The sequence below is a fragment of the Somniosus microcephalus genome, chromosome 7 (genome assembly GCF_052327205.1).
Source record: "Somniosus microcephalus isolate GS21.2 chromosome 7, FLI_Smic_1.0, whole genome shotgun sequence".
NCBI lineage: Eukaryota > Metazoa > Chordata > Chondrichthyes > Squaliformes > Somniosidae > Somniosus > Somniosus microcephalus.
In genome coordinates this window covers 232,762,505-232,783,025 of record NC_140993.1, presented here as the reverse complement: position 1 = coordinate 232,783,025, position 20,521 = coordinate 232,762,505, and the positions used below count along the sequence as shown (strand labels likewise).

Genomic DNA, 20,521 nt, shown 5'->3' with positions numbered 1-20,521 from the left:
CTGGACTCCCCGGCCATCAGAAACATCCTTCCTGCATCTAGTCTGTCCAGGCCTGACAGAATTTTATAGGTTTTGATGAGCTCCCCTCTCAATCTTCTAAACTCCAGTGAGTATAAGCCCAATCGACACAATCTCTCCTCATACGTCATCCCTGCCATCCCAGGTATCAGCCTGGTGAATCTTCGCTGCACTCCTTCCACGGCAAGAACATCCTTCCTCAGGTAAGGCGACCAAAACTGCACACAAAACTCAAGGTGTGGTCTCACCAAGGCCCTGTACAACTGCAGCAAGACATCCTTGTTCTTGTACTCAAACCCTCTTGCTACGAAGGCCAACATACCATTTGCCTTCTTAACCGCCTGCTGCACCTGCATGCTTACCTTCAGCGACTGGTACACAAGAACACTCAGGTCTCTTTGCACTTCCCCTTCTCCCAATCTATTGCCATTCAAATAATAATCTGCCTTCCTGTTTTTGCCACCAAAGTGGATAACCTCACATTTATCCACATTATAGTGCATTTGCCATGTTTCTGCCCAATCACCCAACCTGTCCAAATCGTACTGGAGTTTCACGACATCATCCTCACAGCTTACCCTCCCACCCAGCTTTGTGTCATCTGCAAATTTGGAGATATTACATCCAATTCCCTCGTCCAGATCATTAATATATATTGTGAACAGCTGGGGTCCAATCCATGGGTACTGTTCCAGATTCCATCGAATGTTGGAAGATGATCAGCAATGCATCTACTATTTCTAGGGCCACTTCCTTAAGTACCCTAGGATGTAGATTATCAGGCCCTGGGGATTTATTGGCCTTCAGTCCCATCAATTTTCCTAACACCATTTCCCTACAAATACTGAATTCTTTCAGTTCCACCCTTTCATCAGACCCTATGTTCCCCAGCATCTCTGGGAGGTTACATCCAATTCCCTCGTCCAGATCATTAATATATATTGTGAACAGCTGGGGTTCTAGGACCGATCCTTGCGGTACCCCACTAGTCACTGCCTGCCACTCGGAAAATGACCCGTTTATTCCAACTCTTTGCTTTCTGTCCGCCAACCAGTTCTCTATCCAAGTCAATACCTTGCCCCCAATCCCATGTGCCTTAATTTTGCACGCTAATCTCTTATGCGGGACCTTATCGAAAGCCTTCTGAAAGTCCAAATACACCACATCCACTGGTTCTCCCTTATCTATTTTACCAGTTACATCCTCAAAAAATTCCAGTAGATTGGTCAAGCATGATTTACCTTTTGTAAATCCATGTTGACTTTGTCTGATCCTGTCACTGCTTTCCAAGTGCTCTGCTATTACATCTTTTATAATGGACTCTAGCATTTTCCCCACTACCGATGTCAGGCTTACCAGTCTACAATTCCCCGCTTTTTCTCTACCACCTTTTTTGAATAGCGACCCTCCAATCCATGGGTACTGTTACAGAGTCTATCGAGTGCTGGAAGATGACCAGCAATGCATCTACTATTTCAAGGGCCACTTCCTTAAGTACCCTGGGATGTAGATTATCAGGCCCTGGGGATTTATCGGCCTTCAGTCCCATCAATTTTCCTAACACCATTTCCCTACAAATACTGATTTCTTTCAGTTCCAGCCTTTCATCAGACCCTATATTCCCCGGCATCTCTGGGAGGTTATTTGTGTCCTCCTTTGTGAAGACAGAACCAAAATACGTATTTAGTTGGTCAGCCATTTCTTTGTTCCCCATTATAAATTCCCCTGATTCTGACTGCAAGGGACCTACGCTTGACTTCACCAACCTTTTTCTCTTCACATATCTATAAAAGCTTTTACAGTCAGTTTTTATGTTCCCTGCAAGCTTACTCTCATTCTATTTTCCCTTTCTTAATTAATCCCTTTGTCCTCCTTTGTTGAATCCTAAACTGCTCCCAATCCTCAGGATTATTGTTTTTTCTGGCCAATTTATATGTCCTCTCCTTGGATCTGAAGCTATCCCTAATTTCCCTTGTTAGCCACGGTTGAGTCATCTTTTTTGTTTTATTTTTATGCCAAACTGGGATGAACAAATTCTGTAGCTCATCCATTCGGTCTTTGAATGTTTGCCATTGCCTATCCACCATCAACCCTTTGAGTGCCATTCCCCAATCAATCCTACCCAACTCGCTCCTCAGACCATCGTAGTTTACTTTATTTAAATTGAGGACCCTAGTCTCTGAGTCAACTACTTCATTCTCCATCTTAATGAAGAATTCGATCATATTATGATCGCTCCGACCCAAGGGGCCTCGTACAACAAGATTGCTAATTAATCCTTTCTTGTTACATAATACCCAGTCTAAGATGGCCTGATCTCTGGTTGGTTCCTTGACATATTGGTCCAGGAAACCATCCCGTAAACACTCCAGGAATTCCTCCTCCACAGTATTGTTACTAATTTGGTTGGCCCAATCTATATGTAGATTAAAGTCACCCATGATGACTGCTGTGCCCTTATTGCATGTTTCTTTAATTTCCCTTTTAATGCCATCCCCAACCTCCGCCTTACTGTTTGGAGGTCTATATACCACCCCCACTAACGTTTTTTTCCCCTTAGTATTTCTCAATTCTACCCATACAGATTCCACATCATCAGAGCTAATATCCTTCATTACAATTGTGTTAATCCCTTCTTTAACCAGTAATGCTACCCCACCTCCCTTTCCTTTTTGCCTATCTTTCCTGAATATTGAATACTCCTGGATGTTGAGTTCCCAGTCTTGGCCATCCTTGAGCCATGTTTCTGTAATCCCAACCAAATCATATTCGTTTACCTCTATTTGCGCAGCCAATTCATCCACCTTATTACAAATGCTCCTCGCATTAAGACACAAATCCTTCAGGCTTGTTTTTTTTAACGCTCTTAGACCTATTAGAATTATTATTTTCTGTGGCCACGTTTGATTTAAACCGTTGATTTCTCTGACTGCCACTTTTGTTTTTCTCCTTCCTATCTTTTGCTTTTATCCTCGTTTCCCTTTCCTCTGTCTCCCTGCTCAGGTTCCCAACCCCCTGCCATTTTAGTTTAAACCCTCCCCCATAGCACTAGCAAACACTCCCCCTAGGACATCGGTTCCAGCCCTGCCCAGATGCAGACCGTCCGGTTTGAACTGGTCCCACCTCCCCCAGAACCGGTTCCAATGTCAAGTGGAGCAAGTGGCAGTCGGGGAACATTTAGGGAACAGCGATAATAGTATCATAAGGTTTAGATCAGCTATGGAAAAGGACAAGGTGAAATCTAGAGTAAAAATATTTAATTGAAGGAGGGCCAATTTCAGTGGGTTGAGAATGGATCTGGCCCAGGTAAACTGGAATCAAGGATAGGCAAGCAAAACTGTAATCGAACAATAGGCTGCCTTTGAAGAGGAGATGGTTCGGGTACAATCAAGGTACATTCCCACAAGGGGAAAGGTAAAGCAACCAAAGCCACAGCTCCCTGGATGATGAAAGAGATAGAGAGTAAGATGAAGCAGAAAAAGAGCGTGAATGACAGATGTCAGGTTGAGAATGCAAGTGAGGACCAGGCTGAATATAGAAAGTTCAGAGGGGAAGAGAAAAATTAAATAAGAGGGGCAAAGAGAGAGTATGAGAATAGATTGGCAGCTAACATAAAAGGGAATTCAAAAGTCTTCTATATACATATAAATAATAAACAAGTAGTAAGAGGAGAGATGGGCAGATTAGGGACTAAAATAGAGATCATACGCATGGAGGCAGAGGGCATGGCTGAGGTACTAAATGAATACTTTGCATCTGTCTTCACCAAGGAGGACGATGCTGCCAAAGTCATAGTGAAAAAGGAGGTAGTGGCGATACTGAATGGGATTAAAATTGATAAAGAGGAGGTATTAAAAAGGCTGGCTGTACTTAAAGTAAATAAGTCACCAGGACCGGATGGGATACATCCTAGGATGCTGAGGGAGGTAAGGGTGGAAATTGCGGAGGAACTCGCCATAATCTTCCAATCCTCCTTAGATACGGGGGTGGTGCCAGAGGGCTGGAGAATTGAAAATGTTACACCCTTGTTCAAAAAATGGTGTAAGGATAAATCCAGCAACTACAGACCAGTCAGTTTAACCTCGGTAGTGGGGAAGCTTTTAGAAATTATAATCCGGGACAAAATTAACAGTCACGTGGACCAGTGTGGATTAATTAAGGAAAGCCAGCACGGGTTTGTTAAAAGCAAATCGTGTTTAACTAACTTGATTGAGTTTTTTGATGAGGTATCAGAGAGGGTTGATGACGGCAATGTGGCTGATGTGGTGTACATGGACTTCCACAAGGTGTTTGATAAAGTGCCGCATAATAGGCTTGCCAGCAAAGTTGAAGCCCATGGAATAAAAGGAACAGTGGCAGCATGGATACAAAATTGACTAAGTGACAGGAATCAGAGGGTAGTGGTGAACGGTTGTTTTTCAGACTGGAGGAAGGTATACAGTGGTGTTCCCCAGGGGTCGGTACTAGGACCGCTGCTTTTCTTGTTATATATTAATGACTTGGGGGAAAAAATTCAGTTGGTTGCGCCTCCCATCAGCACCTTAAGAGGGCGCTAGCGGGACGCAAACCAACTGGCGCCCGGGCGCGGCACTGCCCACGCCTCCCGCAAGATTCAGCGGGAGGTTAGTGGTGGTGCTAACCGGTAGCGCCCTGTGGCGCTGCACCGCTGGCGATGATGTAATTGGCAGTGCCCCGCTCATGCCCCGGCCACGATCTTTGGGAGCATCCCCTGACTTACTGCCGGACGCTATGCCCGACGGGGTCAGGGGGGTCGTACCTGCGGCCGGGGAGGCGCAATTTAAAGGCGAGGTGCGGGGTGGCCATTTTTGTTGCTGACCGCCTGCCAGCACCTGCCTGCGCTCCCGTCCCAGACCTCCTGAAATGCCCACCCCATGGAGTGCTGGCTGCGCTCCAAGAGCCCGGCACTTCTCTTGAGTGCCGGGCTCTTCTGCCTGCACTCCTGATCCCCGGGGGCCCAGCTGAGCTCCAGGTCGCGCTGCACAAGGCCCCTCCCCTTTAAGAAGGGGACGAAGACCGGCAATACCGTGGCGCGACGTGCCGCAGCATGTGGCGCTGCGGCACATAACACCGCAATATTGACTCGCAAGGCCCCAAGAGGGTTGCAGGGCGCTTCCAGTAACACCCCGCTTCCCCCTTGGGGCGCAACCACTCAAGTTCCAGCACGGGGGCGCTAATTTTTCTGGGGCGCTAAAAGTAGCGCCCTGGCGAAGTTAGCGCCCCCTACTCAATTTTTAGCCCTTGGACTTGGGTGGACAGAGCACAATTTCAAAATTTGCAGATGACACAAAACTTGGAAGTATAGTGAACAGTGAGGAGGATAGTGATAGATTTCAAGAGGCATAGACAGGCTGGTGGAATGGGCGGACACGTGACAGATGAAATTTAACGTAGAAAAGTGCGAAGTGATACATTTTGGTAGGAAGAACGAGGAGAGGCAATATAAACTAAAGGGTATAATCCTAAAGGGGGTGCATGAACAGAGAGACCTGGGGGTATATGTGCACAAGTCATTGAAGGTGGCAGGGCAGGTTGAGAAACTGGTTAAAAAAGCTTACGGGATCCTGGGGTTCATAAATAGAGGCATAGTGTACAAAAGCAAGGAAGTTATGATGAACTTGTATAAAACACTGGTTTGGCCTCAATTGGAGTATTGTGTCCAATTCTGGGCACCGCACTTTAGGAAGGATGTGAAGACCTTAGAGAGGGTGCAGAAAAGATTTGCAAGAATGATTCCCGGGATGAGGGACTTTAATTACGTGGATAGACTAAAGAAACTGGGATGGTTCTCCTTAGAGCAGAGAAGATTGAGAGCAGATTTGATAGAGGTGTTCAAAATCATGAGAGGTCTAGATTGAGTAGATAGAGAGAAACTGTTCCCATTGGCAGTTGGGCAAAGAACCAGAGGACACAGATTTAAGGTGATTGGCAGAAGAACCAAAGGCGACATGAGGTAAAACTTTTTTTACGCAGTGAGTGGTTAGGATCAGGAATGCACTGCCTGAAAGGGTGGTGGAGGCAGACTCGATCGTGGCTTTCAAAAGGGAGTTGGATAAGTACCTGAAGGAAAAAAATTTGCTGGGCTACGGGGAAAGGGCGGGGGACTAGCTGACGTGCTCTTGCAGAGAGCCGGCATGGGCTCGACGGGCTGAATGGCCTCCTTCCGTGCTGTTACCATTCTCTGATTCTATGATTTCCTCTGGGGTTCTATAAGCTGGCTCTGAAGTGATGGTGCACGATCAGAGCAACCCCCCGAGGAAATTCTCGGCAATTCTGACAGCAAGCACCACTATTCTGCTTGAGTGAGGTCCAGCATATTAATCCATGTAGTAGACTGCCCAAAGAGGTGTACAGTTTTCAGGTGTTGGCTAAAGACTGGACAAAACATAGCAACTATTTTGCCTCGTGGACTGTTGTATCGGTGGAGTCCTTGTCATCAATTTGTATTTGCCTATTTAACTTAAGCAGGATAGGATCTTAACTGATGTTTCAGCAACAATAATCAAAAGCAGGAAAATGTCCGCACAGCAGTTTGTGCCATTAGAGATTGTGAGTTTATAGAATCAAAATAAGATGATTGAAATGTAAAGTATGATTTTTGCTTTAAGCGAGCAGTTAATAACTGGTTAGTTGTCACATGCACCAGTATGTAGTGTGCTGACTGCAAGCTGTGTCCTACTCTTATAGATGATTTTGTAGAAGTTTTCTACTGTTATTTATGTGCTCCCTTTCGAAACTTGGACTGCAATTTAAAAATCTCTATAGAAATGTAGATTTTAGGAATAGGAAAATACCAGCAACCCCGCCCCCTTTTCCATTGCTCTCATCCCCACCCACCTTCTCACCATATCCTTTTCTCCAGAAACACGTCTAGCTGTTTCTTACTCTATTATTTTCTTTCATCACCCGCATTTCTGGCTGTTCTTCCACGAACAGTTTCCCAAACAACCTGAGCAGGTGCCCATTTGCTTATTCCCATACCATTGGCCAGGCCCCCAAACACTCCTTTTCCATGTGAGTTGGATTTACAAGTACTTTCTCCAATCTAATACACTCTATTCACTGCATACAGTGCAGTGCTCTTTATACTGGGGAGGCCTAGCAATTTTGACTCTTTGCTGCATCTCTGTTTTGTCCACGGGTATAAACCTGGCCTCACTGTAGCTCATCACCTCTACTGCCACTCCCAACCCACTCGAATGTTTCTGTCTTTAACATTAGATTCTGTTTTAACCAAGCTCAACACAAACTTCTGGAACAGTATCTCATTTACCTCTTTGGTACTCTGTAGCCCTCTGCACTGAAAACTAACTTAGTAACTACAGGCTTTAGTTGTCTCTCCTTTTATCCTGCCAGTTTCTCCCATCCCTATTCCACTTCTACAGCTGCTTTACACGTAGCCTTTTTCACAGCCGGATTGAGATGACCTTTATATGTCATCTAGCACTGTTCACTTCTTTCCTAGCTTTGTAAAAATCTGATCACAGACTATTAGCTGCCTCTTTGTAATAGAAGTTAGCGTATCTACACTCGTGAACCTTCACCTATTGGTCTGCCTTCCTCTCCTTGTTTTGCTTAGTCATATAAATGAACTCTCTTAATTTTAGTCTTTCCAGTTCTGAGGATGGTTCCCTATCCAAAACATTAATCCATCTTTCTGTAGATACTGGCAGACCTGTATTTTTCCAGCATTTTCTGTTTTATTTTGACACTATTTGCTTCAATGGCAACATTTATGCCTTATACTCTTGATATAATAGTTCTTCCTAAATTCCCTGTTTAACTCTAGATGTAAAATTATATGTTGCCTTTTTTTTGTACACTTCCACACTTGGATTGCTGTGCAGTTGTGGTCTCCACACTACAAGAATGATATTGAAGCATTGGAAAAAATGCAGAAATGATTTACAAGGCTGTTACCAGAATTGAGAGGATGCAACTATCAGGACAGATTGAGCAGGCTGGGGCTCCTTTTTTCTAGAAAAGATTAAACTATGAGAAGACCGGATAGAGGTATTTAAAATTTTGAAGGGTTGCGATAGGGTGGATGTGGAGAATTTGTTTTGTGGGAGAATCCAAGAACGTCTTTACCCAGAGAGTGGTTAGAATGTGGAACTCACTACCACATTGAGTGGTTGAGGTGAATAGCATAGATTCCTTTAAGGGGCAGCTAGATAAGTACATGAGGGAGAAAGGAATAGAAGGAAAATAGAAGGATATGCTAATAGGGTTAGATGAAATAGGGTGGGAGCAGGCTCGTGGAGAATAAACACCAGCACAGAGCAGTTGGGCTGAATGGCCTGTTTCTGTGCTGTAAATACCATGTAATTCCGTGTAACAAATGGGCATAAATATAAGATTGCCATTAACAAAGCAAATAAAGAATTTGAGAGGAATTTATTTACACAGAGAGTGGTGAGAATGTGGAGCTTGCTGCCACACGGAGTGGTTGAAGCAAATAGTATTGATGCATGTTAGATCCGTGGTTCAGTGGATAAATAATCACACGGATGCTGTACATTAACAAATAACAGGTCTTTACTGGAGGAGGGTAATCTCTAGACTGGGGTACAGAGGCATGCACACAGCTTATATACCGGTGTGGTCACTGCCGGTACTACAGTATACAGGAACTGTAAAAAGTAGTTCTGACTTAAAGGCACATACACTACAATTCCTCCCTTTTTAGATTAATAATACCCCCTTAATATTCAAATAACAATTACATTTTTACATGTACATTCAATAACAAAAGTCCATTTATAGATTCAGTCTTTGGGGCGGCTTCCTGACCCTTTCGGGATAGCGCCTTTCCAGAGGTTCTTGTTCTTGGTGCAGAGGTGATTCTGACCCCTTTTCATCGGGTAGTTCATCGGGTTCCACTGCTACTGGGTCTGAAGTAGATGCTACCGGTATGTCGGGTTCACTCCCAGGTACTCGAGACATGGGGTTGGCGCATTCCTGTGATGCTAAGATCTGATCGACGTGGCGTCTCACAATATTCTCCCCGATATCCACTATGTACATTAATGGCCCCTGGCTTGTACATATCGTTCCGGGTTGCCACTTCTCTGTTCGATAGTCCCGGGCCAAGATTGGTTGCCCTACATTGAAGCTCCTTGTCGGCTTCTCGTTGATGTGCTGGAATTGTTTGTCCTCAACATTTCTTCGCACATTTGGTCTGAGCAAGTCCAGACGAGATCTCAACCTTCGTTAAAGAACATCACGGCCGGGGTCTGGTTGGTAACTGCATGTGTCGCGTTTCGGTAGGCTAATAAGAAATTGTCCAGCTTATGCTGTAGTGGAATTTCCTTGTCGCACATGGCGTTTATCACCTTCTTAAAGGTTTGTACGAACCTCTCAGCCAATCCATTGGTGGCTGGATGATACGGGGCGGATGTGTAATGCCTTACCCCATTCCTTTTCATGAATTTTTGGAACTCGTCGGACACAAACTGTGGTCCATTATCAGAGCAGATCTGCTCTGGCAACCCGTTTCTGGCAAATATGGTCCTTAGGACTGCAATCGTTTTCTCTGTAGTGGTTGAAGACATCTTTATCACCTGAGGCCACTTTGAATGAGCATCCACTGCTGTTAAGAACATTGAGTCCATGAATGGACCAGCGAAATCAATGTGCACCCATTGCCATGGAGAGGAGGGCCACTCCGATGGGTGTAGAGGGGCATGTGGTGGTGCATTTTGGACCTTCTGGCATCCTAAGCAGCTCTTAGTTAGGTCTTCGATTTGGTGATCGATTCCCTGCCACCACACATAAGCCCGAGCAAGGCTTTTCATTTTCACTCCCCCCAGATGACCTTCATGTAGCTCCTTTAGCACTCTCTCCCTTAACTTGGGTGGAATCACCACTCTGGATCCACACATCACTGTCCCCTGGCATACTGACAGCTGTTCTCTTCTGGATGAGAATGCTGGCAACAGTGAGTCGCCATGTGTTGGCCATCCCCTCACCGTCAATTTATATACCCGTGACAGCGTCGGATCATTGCGGGTCTCCTCTATATCCGTGTTTGTTACTGGCAATCGTTCAATTATCGACGAATAAAATATCTCGATAGGGTCCACTGGCTGCTTCCTCCACAGTAGGCAGTGGCAGGCGCGATAGCCTATCAGCGTTCCCATGCTGTTTCGTGCCTTTATATTCTATTTCATATTGATTCGCCCCTAGAAACAGGGACCATCTTTGTAACCGCTGTGCAGTCATTACTGGCACGCCCTTCTTAGGATTAAAGATGGAGACAAGTGGTTGGTGGTCAGTCAGCAAGGTGAACTTCTGCCCATGCAGATAGTGGTTGAATTTTTTTACTCCCCATACTAGGCTGAGGGCCTCCCTGTCAGTCTGAGCGTAGTTGCGCTCGGCTGAGGTTAGTGACCGAGACGCAAAGGCTACTGGCTTCTCCAACCCGTCTGGGAATTTGTGCGACAGCACCGCTCCAATGCCGTAGGGTGATGCATCACATGCCAAACGAATTGGTAGTGCTGGGTTGAAATGGGCCAACACCTCTTTTGATGTGATCAATTCTTTACACTTCTGGAAAGCTCGTCTACGTTCGCCATCCCACTTCCATGGTACCCCTGTTTGCAGTAGGGTGTTCAGCGGGTGTAATACCGTAGACAAATTTGGTAAGAACTTGTGGTAATAGTTTACCAGCCCGAGGAACGACCTCAGTCGTGACACATTTTCCGGTGCTGGAGCCTTGACTACTGCCTCAATCTTGTCAGGGGACTTATGTAACCCCTCTTCATCGATGACGTGGCCGCAATATGAGATCTGTTTCTGGAAAAACTCGCACTTGTGGCGATTAGCTCGTAGCCCATATTCCTTTAATTTGGTGAGCACTTTCTCCAAGCTGGCGAGGTGATCACCGTCATTTTTGCCCGTGACCAAGATGTCGTCCAAATAACACTGGGTCCCTGGAATCCCTTGCAGGACCTGATCCGTCACCCTTTGCCAGATAGCCGGAGCCGAGGCTACTCCAAACACCAGCCGGTTGTATTGATAGAGACCTTTATGGGTGTTGATCGTAAGGTAATGTTTCGAAGCTTCTTCTACCTCCATTTGCAAGTACGCCTGGACTAGATCAATTTTGGTGAAGCATTTACCACCAGATAGCGAGGCAAAAATATCCTCAATTCGTGGAAGCGGATATTGCACCGTGTGAAGGACTGGGTTCACTGTCACCTTAAAATCCCCACAGATGCGGACCTTCTTTGGTTCCCCAGGCGTATTACTCAACGACCTCTTCATTACAGGAACGATGGGTGTAGCCCACTCGCTCCAGTCCACTTTGGACAGTACTCCTGAACGTTCCAACCCTTCCAGCTCTGCTTCAACCGCTGGTCTGATCGCATAAGGCACTGGTCTGGCCTTCAGAAACTTTGGGCTTGCATTTTCCTCTATTTTAATTGCTGCTGTTATTCCTTTTAGTGTTCCTAGTCCCTCCTGGAACACTTCCTTTGCGTCAGTTAGCATTTTTGACAGTCGTCCAGGTGTGACGTAGTCATCCTTTTTGGCCTCAGCCTTCAGTGCCTGTAGGAATGCCAATCTAATTGTATCTTTCGGATCCATTCACGTCCTAGCAGTGGTGGTCCTCCATTTAGCAATACATATATATCCATTTTAGGTATTTCCTGACCTTTATATGTCACTTTCACCCTTACTTTCCCTTTGGGGTAGACTTCTTGCCCCGTACACATCTTCAAGACAATCTCTGTAGCTTTCAAGTGTATGTGTGAAAATAGCCGCTGGTAGTCTCTTTGATTTATGACTGTTAGAGCTGACCCTGTGTCCAATTCCATTTCCACTTGGACTCCGTCTATCTTGAGTGTAACCCAGATAGTCTGGTGATCCTCCATTTCGGTTACATTATGTAGTTTCAGACAACCCAGCTCCTTGCTTCCGGAGTCTGTGTCACTTTTCTGTTTGTCTGAACCACTGTCCATCACCTGGTGTACCTTTTTGTACTTCTCCTGTGGAGATTTCTTACTGTTGGTTTTCTTCCCAGACCTGCAGACTCTTGCTGTGTGTCCTGCTTTCCCACACTGTCTGCACACTTGGTCCTTGAACCAACAATTTTTCTGGTCATGTGTTGTTCTGCCGCAGCAATAGCACTTCCCTGTTCCATAGGTCATTTCATTGGTGCCATAATCTTGCGGTCTCCATTGTATCTCTGCAGCGCCCCTTGCGGCTGCTTCGTGTGATACTGCCATACTGAAAGCTTTGTCCAGCGTAAGGTCCTTTTCTGATAGAAGCCGTTTCTGGGTTCCTTCACTTTGTAGCCCACACACAAACTTGTCCCTTAACGCGTCTGCTAGTCCCGCTCCAAACTGGCAGTGTTTCGATAGCTTGCGCAGTTCCGTTAGGTACTCAGCATTGCTTTCGTCTTTGTGTTGGTTCCTTTTATGGAACTTAAATCGTTCTGCTATCAGCAGCGGTGTGGGGTTTAAGTGGTCCTGTAGGATTTCTACTATGCTTTCAAAATTCTTGTTTACCGGCTTCTCTGTGGTTATTAGATTTTGCAGTACCCCATAAGTTTTGCACCCATGGAATTTAACAGAACCAGTGCTTTATTAGCATCTGGCACTTCATTCGCCCTGCAGTACACCTCAATACGTTCCACATATGTCGCCCAATCTTCGACTTCATTGTCGAATGTAGAGATACTGCCACTCTTCGGCATCCTTGGTTGTGCGTTAACTATCACCAATGGCGCCTCCCGCGTTTCCCCTTCTTCTCCGCTGGCACAAAATGGCGTCTCCCGTGCTTTCCTTCCTTCCCGCGCTCGCCCGTCTTCTCCGCTGCGGCTTCGCAAAATGGCGTCTCCCGCACTCTTCCTTCTTCTCCGTGGCTCAATGACACCTCCTGCGCTCTCCCTGCTTCTCCGCGGCTCAATGGTGTCTCCCGCGCTCTCTCTGCTTCTCCGCAGCTCAATGGCGTCTCCCCTTGCTTCGCCCCGCGGACCCTGATCAGCCCGTGATCCCTGGCTGTGCTCTGCGCGTTCTTCTCTTGATATTTGTCGACGCCGCTCAGTCTAGAACCCGGCTGTTTCTTACCCTCTCTCTCTCCGGTTTGCAGCATTTTTTCTCGACGCCGCTCGGTGATCAACCCTCGGCTGCACCCTGCTCTCTTCACCCTCTTTCTTACCCCGTCGACGCTGCTCGGCTCTCTCTCTGCTGTCGGTCGGCTCCAGCCGCCGCTGCTCGGGAAGGGTCTGCTCTGGACCGGTCGTCGGTCTCTTACTGCTCGTTGTGGCTGGGGAACCAAGCCTGGCTCTCCACAGCCTCCCCAGCGAAGTTGGATCTCTGCCTGACTGCTGGGCGTTTGCTCGTGGTCAACGCCTGTGTTCCTGGACTCGACTATTTTTTTTTTTATGTTGCAGGTAGATTCGAATCGACACTCGTCGCCACTGTTAGATCCATGGTTCAGTGGATAAATAATCACACGGATGCTGTACATTAACAAATAACAGGTCTTTACTGGAGGAGGGTAATCTCTAGACTGGGGTACAGAGGCATGCGCACAGCTTATATACCAGTGTGGTCACTGCCGGTACTACAGTATACAGGAGCTGTAAAAAGTAGTTCTGACTTAAAGGCACATACACTACAATGCATTTAAGGGGAGGCTTGATGGGAATAGAGGGACACGGCCAGGGGGTGGTGGGGAGGGGGGGGGTGTGGGGGGGTGGAGCTGGCAGAGTTGAAAGAGGTAATTAGAGTGGGAGGAGAATAAAAACACCGGCACAGGCCAGTTGCACCAAATGGCCTGTTTCTCTGCTGTAGATTTTATGTAATTCGATGCTTTATGTCCATTATGTATATTAGAAATATACATCTCTTCTTATAGGCTTATTTTCCTGTGACCATTGAGAATGCTGTATTTTTAATATGGGATATATCTGCTCATCCACTGCCCTATGGACATGTCTTGCCTATACTATGCACAACAGATTTCGATCTTTCCTGCCAAGTCAGGTGTTATGTTCAAACAAAGTGGAATCTAACATCATTTGTGTTGTGTATGTGCCTTTAAGAGAAGAACTGATTCTATACTGCAGTACCGGCAGTGACCACCCCTGTATATAAAGCCATAGCAGGCTTCTGTATTTCAGTCTTGAATTACTCCCTGTTCAGTAAATACATAGAAACATAGAAGATAGGAGCAGGAGTAGGCCATTCAGCCCTTCGAGCCTGCTCCGCCATTCAACGAGATCATGGCTGATCATCCAAACCCTAGCACCCGGTCCCTACACCGACAGCCATCCCACACAAGCCCTATCCCCGTAACCCCGCGTATTTAATCCCCCCAAACACTAAGGGCCAATTTTTTTTTTTTTACCATGGCCAATCAACCTAACCTGCACATCTTTGGACTGTGGGAGGAAACCAGAGCACCCGGAGGAAACCCACGCAAACACGGGGAGAATGTGCAAACTCTGCACAGTGACCCGAGGCCGGATTTGAACCTGGGTCCCTGGCGCTGTGAGGCAACAGTGCTAACCACTACCTGTTTTATTGTTCTCCTGCAGTCTGAGTATTATTGATCCTCGGACATTACACTGGCGACGGGCAGGTTTGAACTCTCCTGCAGTACTGCATCACCTCACGGGGATCTTTTCCCTGAAGAGAAGCTTCTTGGAGGTCGAAGTCAGAACGGCGGGCGTCGACCGCGGGCAACCGCCCAGGGATCCATCGGAGAGTTGCAGGGGAGGCTGTGGAGAGCTGGGCCTGGCTCCCCAGTCGAGGTGTTCCAGCATTCTTGCCAAGGAGAGAACAGCTGTCAGTGTGCCGGGGGACCTTGATGTGTGGATCCCGAGTGGTAATTCCACCCAAGTTGAGAGATAGAGTGCTCAATGAGCTTCATGAGGGTCATCTGGGAGGGGTAAAAATGAAGAGCCTAGCCAGGGCGTTTGTATGGTGGCTGGGAATCGATAAAGAAATTGAGGATATGACCAAGAGATGCACAGGATGCCAGAAGGTCCAAAACGCTCCACCACAGGCCCCGCTACATCCATGGGAGTGGCCCTCATCTCCATGGCAACGGGTACACATTGAGTCCATAAATGGACCAGCAAAATCAATGTTCCAATCACTGTGGACGCCCATTCGAAATGGCCAGAGGTCATCAAAATGTCCTCCACCACCACGGAGAAAACTATTGCAGTCCTACGGACCATCTTCGCCAGGAATGGCTTGCCAGAACAGATTTGCTCCGACAATGGGCCACAGTTTGTGTCCGAGGATTTCTGGAGGTTTCTGAGGAATAATGGGGTGAAGCATTACACATCTGCCCCATATCATCCAGCCACAAATGGATTGGCTGAGAGGTTTGTTCAGACCTTTAAAGAGGCCATAAAGGCAATGCATAATGACGACATACCACTACAACACAAGGTGGATAATTTCTTGTTTGCTTACCGGAATGCGACACATGCAGTCACCAACCAAGCTCCAGCCATAATGTTCTTCAACCGAAGGCTAAGATGTTGCCTGGATTTGCTCAAACCAAACATAAGACGAGATGTTGAGGATAAGCAATTCCAGCACATAAATGAGAAGCCAACCAGGAGCTTCAAGATAGGGCAACCAGTCTTGGCCCGCGACTACTGAACAGAAAAATGGTAGCCAGGAACGATATGCACACAGCAGGGACCACTGATGTACACAGTGGACGTTGGAGAGAGCATCGTGAGACGCCGTGCTGACCAGATTCTAGAGTCACAGGAACAAGCCAAACCCATACCACGAGCAGGTGCACCTGGTAATCAACCCGAAGTACAGACTGCATCTACCTCAGAAGCAGTGGTATTGGAAGCTGACGAACCAACCAATGACAATGAGCCAGAATCAACTCCGCCGCAAGAACAGGATACTCGAGAAAGGCGCTATCCAGTCAGGATCAGGAAGCCTCCTCAAAGACTGAACTTATAAATGATTATTTCAGTTGATGTACATAGTACAGAGAAAATTGTAATTAGTTATTATTTAGTTGTTAAATGAATGTTATGTACTGTTTATCTAAAAGGGGAGGAATTGTTGTGTATGTGCCTTTAAGAGAAGAACTGATTCTATACTGCAGTACCGGCAGTGACCACCCCTGTATATAAAGCCATAGCAGGCTTCTGTATTTCAGTCTTGAATTACTCCCTGTTCAGTAAATACCTGTTTTATTGTTCTCCTGCAGTCTGAGTATTATTGATCCTCAGACATTACAATTTGTATGCTGCATTTCTCCAACACATATATCTATGCCAGTGACATAGCGATGTAATACATTCGATACCAACCTATAAACTTTATAGGTAGGGGTATCTCTCTGCAGTGGACTCACCTGCCTTTGCTGGGTAGGTCTGTCCTTCAGTAAGTACTTGGGACGTGTCTTGTATTCTTGGTGGTGGGGCATCTGACTGCTCTTGTATGAAAGGAAAACAGTGGAACTGGTAACTATTCTATCCAAAATGATGGGCCTAATTACAAGCCAGAACAAATAAGTCTATATTGTTAGAGGAGCAAAGCAGAAGATGCAAGGGTTAGTTAAGTTAATAATCTTTCTTTATAATCTGATCAGACTGCCTGTCAAACATTGACTACAAATGTCAATGTAAATCTGTCTCTCACCACCAACCACACGTTGAGTGAGTCTTCCTCTGAAGTAAAACACCACTGAGCCCAAACTATGTCAGTGGAAATAAAATATAGTCAGTCAGATGGCCTGAGTACGTTCAAACAAAGGCAACAATATAAAATATATCACAGGATCTTTTAGAAGAATAGCAAGCTGATATTTATAAACAATGTAAAAAAGGAACATATTTACTGATATTTGCTATGAAGCACTTTACTACATCAAAGCAAAACGAAAGGTCAAATATTTTCTCACTGAAAGCTGTAGCAAAACATAGAAGCAGAGCGTGTTGAAGAGTCTGATTTTCCTGCTGATAGTGACTCGCTTTGTTCTAAGCGTGGTTGTGATGAGTTCTACTAGCACCACAACCTGAGGTTACAAGGCCCTGTTCAATCTAACCGTATAGCGTTCTTACATTTCAGGCTTTTTCCAACACCCTTTATCGCCGAGAAATAGCTTGATGGCAGTTTCCATAAGCAGACCACCCATCTTACAAGCTGACACCCAAATTTATTCTCTGTCACTCTGAGCGTAATCCAGGTCCAACAATTAACCCTGATCACAGTGAATTGTTGCTGGTTAATACCGAGGATCCCCACTTGTCACTTGAGTAGATGTAAAATATTCACACCATTGGTCCATTTTGTAACAGGCTAAACTAGCGTCCAGATATATTTACAAATAAACTGATTCACAGAAGCACAAACAGAGGCACAATCAGTAATTTGAAATACATACAACGGTGATGGTGGTTTAAAATAAACTGCGTTCTTTCAGCGTCCCTCAGCAAACTCTTGAAATGGCACAATCTCCGACAATAAATATTCAGGTGCTGCTTAGGCTTCATGGTCACCCCTGACACATTTAGTGGCACAGTGACAGGATTGTAAAAATATTTTCCTCTTCCAAGTCAAAGCAGTTTCTTTAAAGATAGTTTTATTATATTGAGCACCACAGTAACAATGCCATGTGACAACAAGGCCAATCCTAAACCCTTTTGGGATTTTAACTGCAAAAAACAGAAGGGTTGGGGTCGGGTGGTAGGTTCCAACCTGAACACTTCCGGTTTTAACGGAGGTGGGACTGGGTGAGGGGCGGCAGTTATACTTATAACGGATGGCTTTGCTGAAAAGTAACTCACTGGACAGTCTGTCTATGTTAAAACTTGACAATATTTAAGCTTAAGAGCAAGATGTTGGATTTGGGATAATATGACAAATACATTCTAAATTTTAATCAGTTGGCAATGATTATGCGTTGACCCGCATTCTATCCCTTCTCCTGATATGATGTACAACAAATCATTACATAGAATATGTCTGCACCATGTGTCAAGTCACTAAACTCTGCTCTTATATATTTTTTCAGGAAGTATAACGTTTTATTTAATTTTTGATTGAGAACTGACAGGCATGAAGGTCTGTTGAACAATGTGTTGAATGGATATTAAAGTGGGCAATTTGCAAAGAAGTTTGATTGTTTCTAGGACAGGGAAGCACAAAATCTGCTAAGGCTATTTAAAGGAACTACATACAAAGAAATAACTAATTATCACTGGAGCTACTAACCACACTGAGGAATAGTCTAGCAGTGAATGTATTCCTGTGGTGCATTTTCTATGCATTGGTGGGATACTTGACTCTTATGAAATTCTATAAACAATGTTGGAATTTTTTTTTAAACGATGCACTGAGCGGAAAATTTAAACATAAGTGAGTTATGAGATCTAGTGGAGACGAGGGAAAGTGGAAGGCAGTTGACCTGTGCCACTCACACACGCTTCTAAGAGGCTGATAAGAGGCCAGTATTGTAAAAGGTCCGGGTCCTGCATATCTGGTCCTCCTCTCACTGTGTGCCACATAGGCCTAAAAGGAAGGGGGAGGAAAATAACAACAGACTCATTAAGCATGGAATGACGAAAGGCCTTTCTGTCCAACAAACATGTTCCTCCCACAGACCCTGAACAATCTACTCTATCATGGACTTGTGCTACCTCCTGAGAGAAAAGTCCACAAAAAATTTCTCCCTGACTTCCAAAGGTAATAAAGCAAAATTTCAGACTATCCATCCATTCCCATGTCTCCACCATTCAACCCAGGCTGATCCTAGCAGCACAGGGACCCTTCATGCTCCGTGGAGTATTTGATTATCTTTGTCTGTACTTACCCTTTAACCTTCAATCCTATTCCACCTATCTGCTAATGTGTGGGGAAAAAAGTCTTCTAACATCTCTCATCGCACTTGAGGCATTTAAATTTTATTCTCGTGCCCTCTGGTTCTAAATTTACAGTCCAAGTTAAATGATGTGCTTATATCTCTGTGCCTCTCAACACTTAAAAAATCTGGATCACATCTTTCATCATTCTTCTTTTCTCTAATGAAAACGAGTTCAGTACTACGGGGACCTTTCATAAATTAGAGCCGGAAATCACAATTAGCCTCTGGAATCATCCTTGCCACAGAGGAGATATAGGAAGGCAAAAAAGATTTCAAAATAGGATAAAAATAGAGTCAATTATATTAGCACATAACTATCTTACCTCCTTCCTCACCAACATCAAAGACTTTGGTCCAGTTTTCCTTATTCGTGGCAACGTGACAGCAATACATTCCCACATCGTTTGTTGTCACATTCTGTATGGTCAGACTGATGTTTTCAGAGGGCAAGTAGTTAAATTGGATTCTTCCTCGGTAGTCATAGCCAATGAATGTTTGTGAATGTATGATGTTAACAATCATGTTTCTTTCTTCTTCAGTCACTCGTTTCCATGTCACCTGTGCAACATTGTCCCCATTCGGATGCCCACAGAATAAGGTCACATTGTTCCCTGGTATGAGTTGCACGTGAGTGTCTGCTGCCTGACTTCTGGAAAACTTTTCTTTAAAAACATTTAAAGACAGCAATTAATACAACACAATTTGGTGACAGTGGCAATAGTGTTCAAATTCTGAGTGGGCTTGAAGTGAGCAAGAGTGTTTCAGTTCCTCGTCCCCAGACTGTGGTTAATAGTTCTTTTACTGTATCCTTGGATTTGAATATATTTTATAGATATTTTCTAGTGGAGAACGGGGATCAAATAGATGTGAATTTGAAAAGAACACAGATTCGGTACGCGTGGGCTTCTCAGCGATGGCACCAACAGGCAAGTTCAATCATTTTCAGCCCACAACATGCTCCATTATTCCCTGCTGACATCACTAACTTGCCTATTGGTGTCAATTAATGAGAAAGAGTGGAAACCATTTTGGTATTTCCAATGGCTTGTCCGGCACGACTACTTATTGGTTCAACATCAAGGTTACAGTAACACCATATATAGATTATATTAGTAATAATTGCCTCAACAGATAGCAGTACAGGTAATTCCCTCAACAAATGTGTATCAAGAAGCCCAGTCTTTCAAACCTTCACAGATCTCTCCTTCCACTGAAAGAAGAAGCATTTGTGGCTTCTAATGACTGTTTGTACCTGTTAGACTGGTCTTTTTTCTTACTTTGAAAGCTCTGAATATTTGTCTGTAAACATATATTTAAATTTCTATTATATTTAATAGTAAATATCTTCGACTGAAATTTCCTCAGGCGTCTCCCGATCCACTGCCATAAATTCAATGGGAGATCAGTAAGACACCCACCCCTGGATAAAATCATCCATTTGTGCCATTTTTCCCAAGTTCTCCTGATGTTCCTTCTGGTGGGTTGGGGGGACACCACAGAAATTCTACCCTCATACTTTACACACAATCATGTCGCTTTTTTGTTTTCAAAGATTATTCTTCACATCTCACAGACATCTACGTACGTCTATGGAATATTTGTGTGTCGATAGATGATTTCACCT

The 20,521-nt window shown here is 45.0% G+C and overlaps 1 protein-coding gene across 2 annotated transcripts in view; it reads right to left on the bottom strand.

Annotated features, from left to right (window-relative positions):
• The window catches only part of cd226 (CD226 molecule), a 72,742-nt gene that overhangs the window by 21,518 nt on the left and 30,703 nt on the right, over positions 1–20,521 (bottom strand). The window contains exons 3-4 of one of the 2 annotated variants that reach the window (XM_085993437.1): positions 19,221–19,559; positions 16,387–16,467 (exon numbers count right to left, since the gene is read on the bottom strand). In XM_085993437.1, the coding sequence (XP_085849563.1) occupies positions 16,387–16,467; positions 19,221–19,559 (420 nt within the window). The remainder of the gene's footprint in view (positions 1–16,386; positions 16,468–19,220; positions 19,560–20,521) is intronic. The other variant, XM_085993438.1, reaches the window with a different exon arrangement.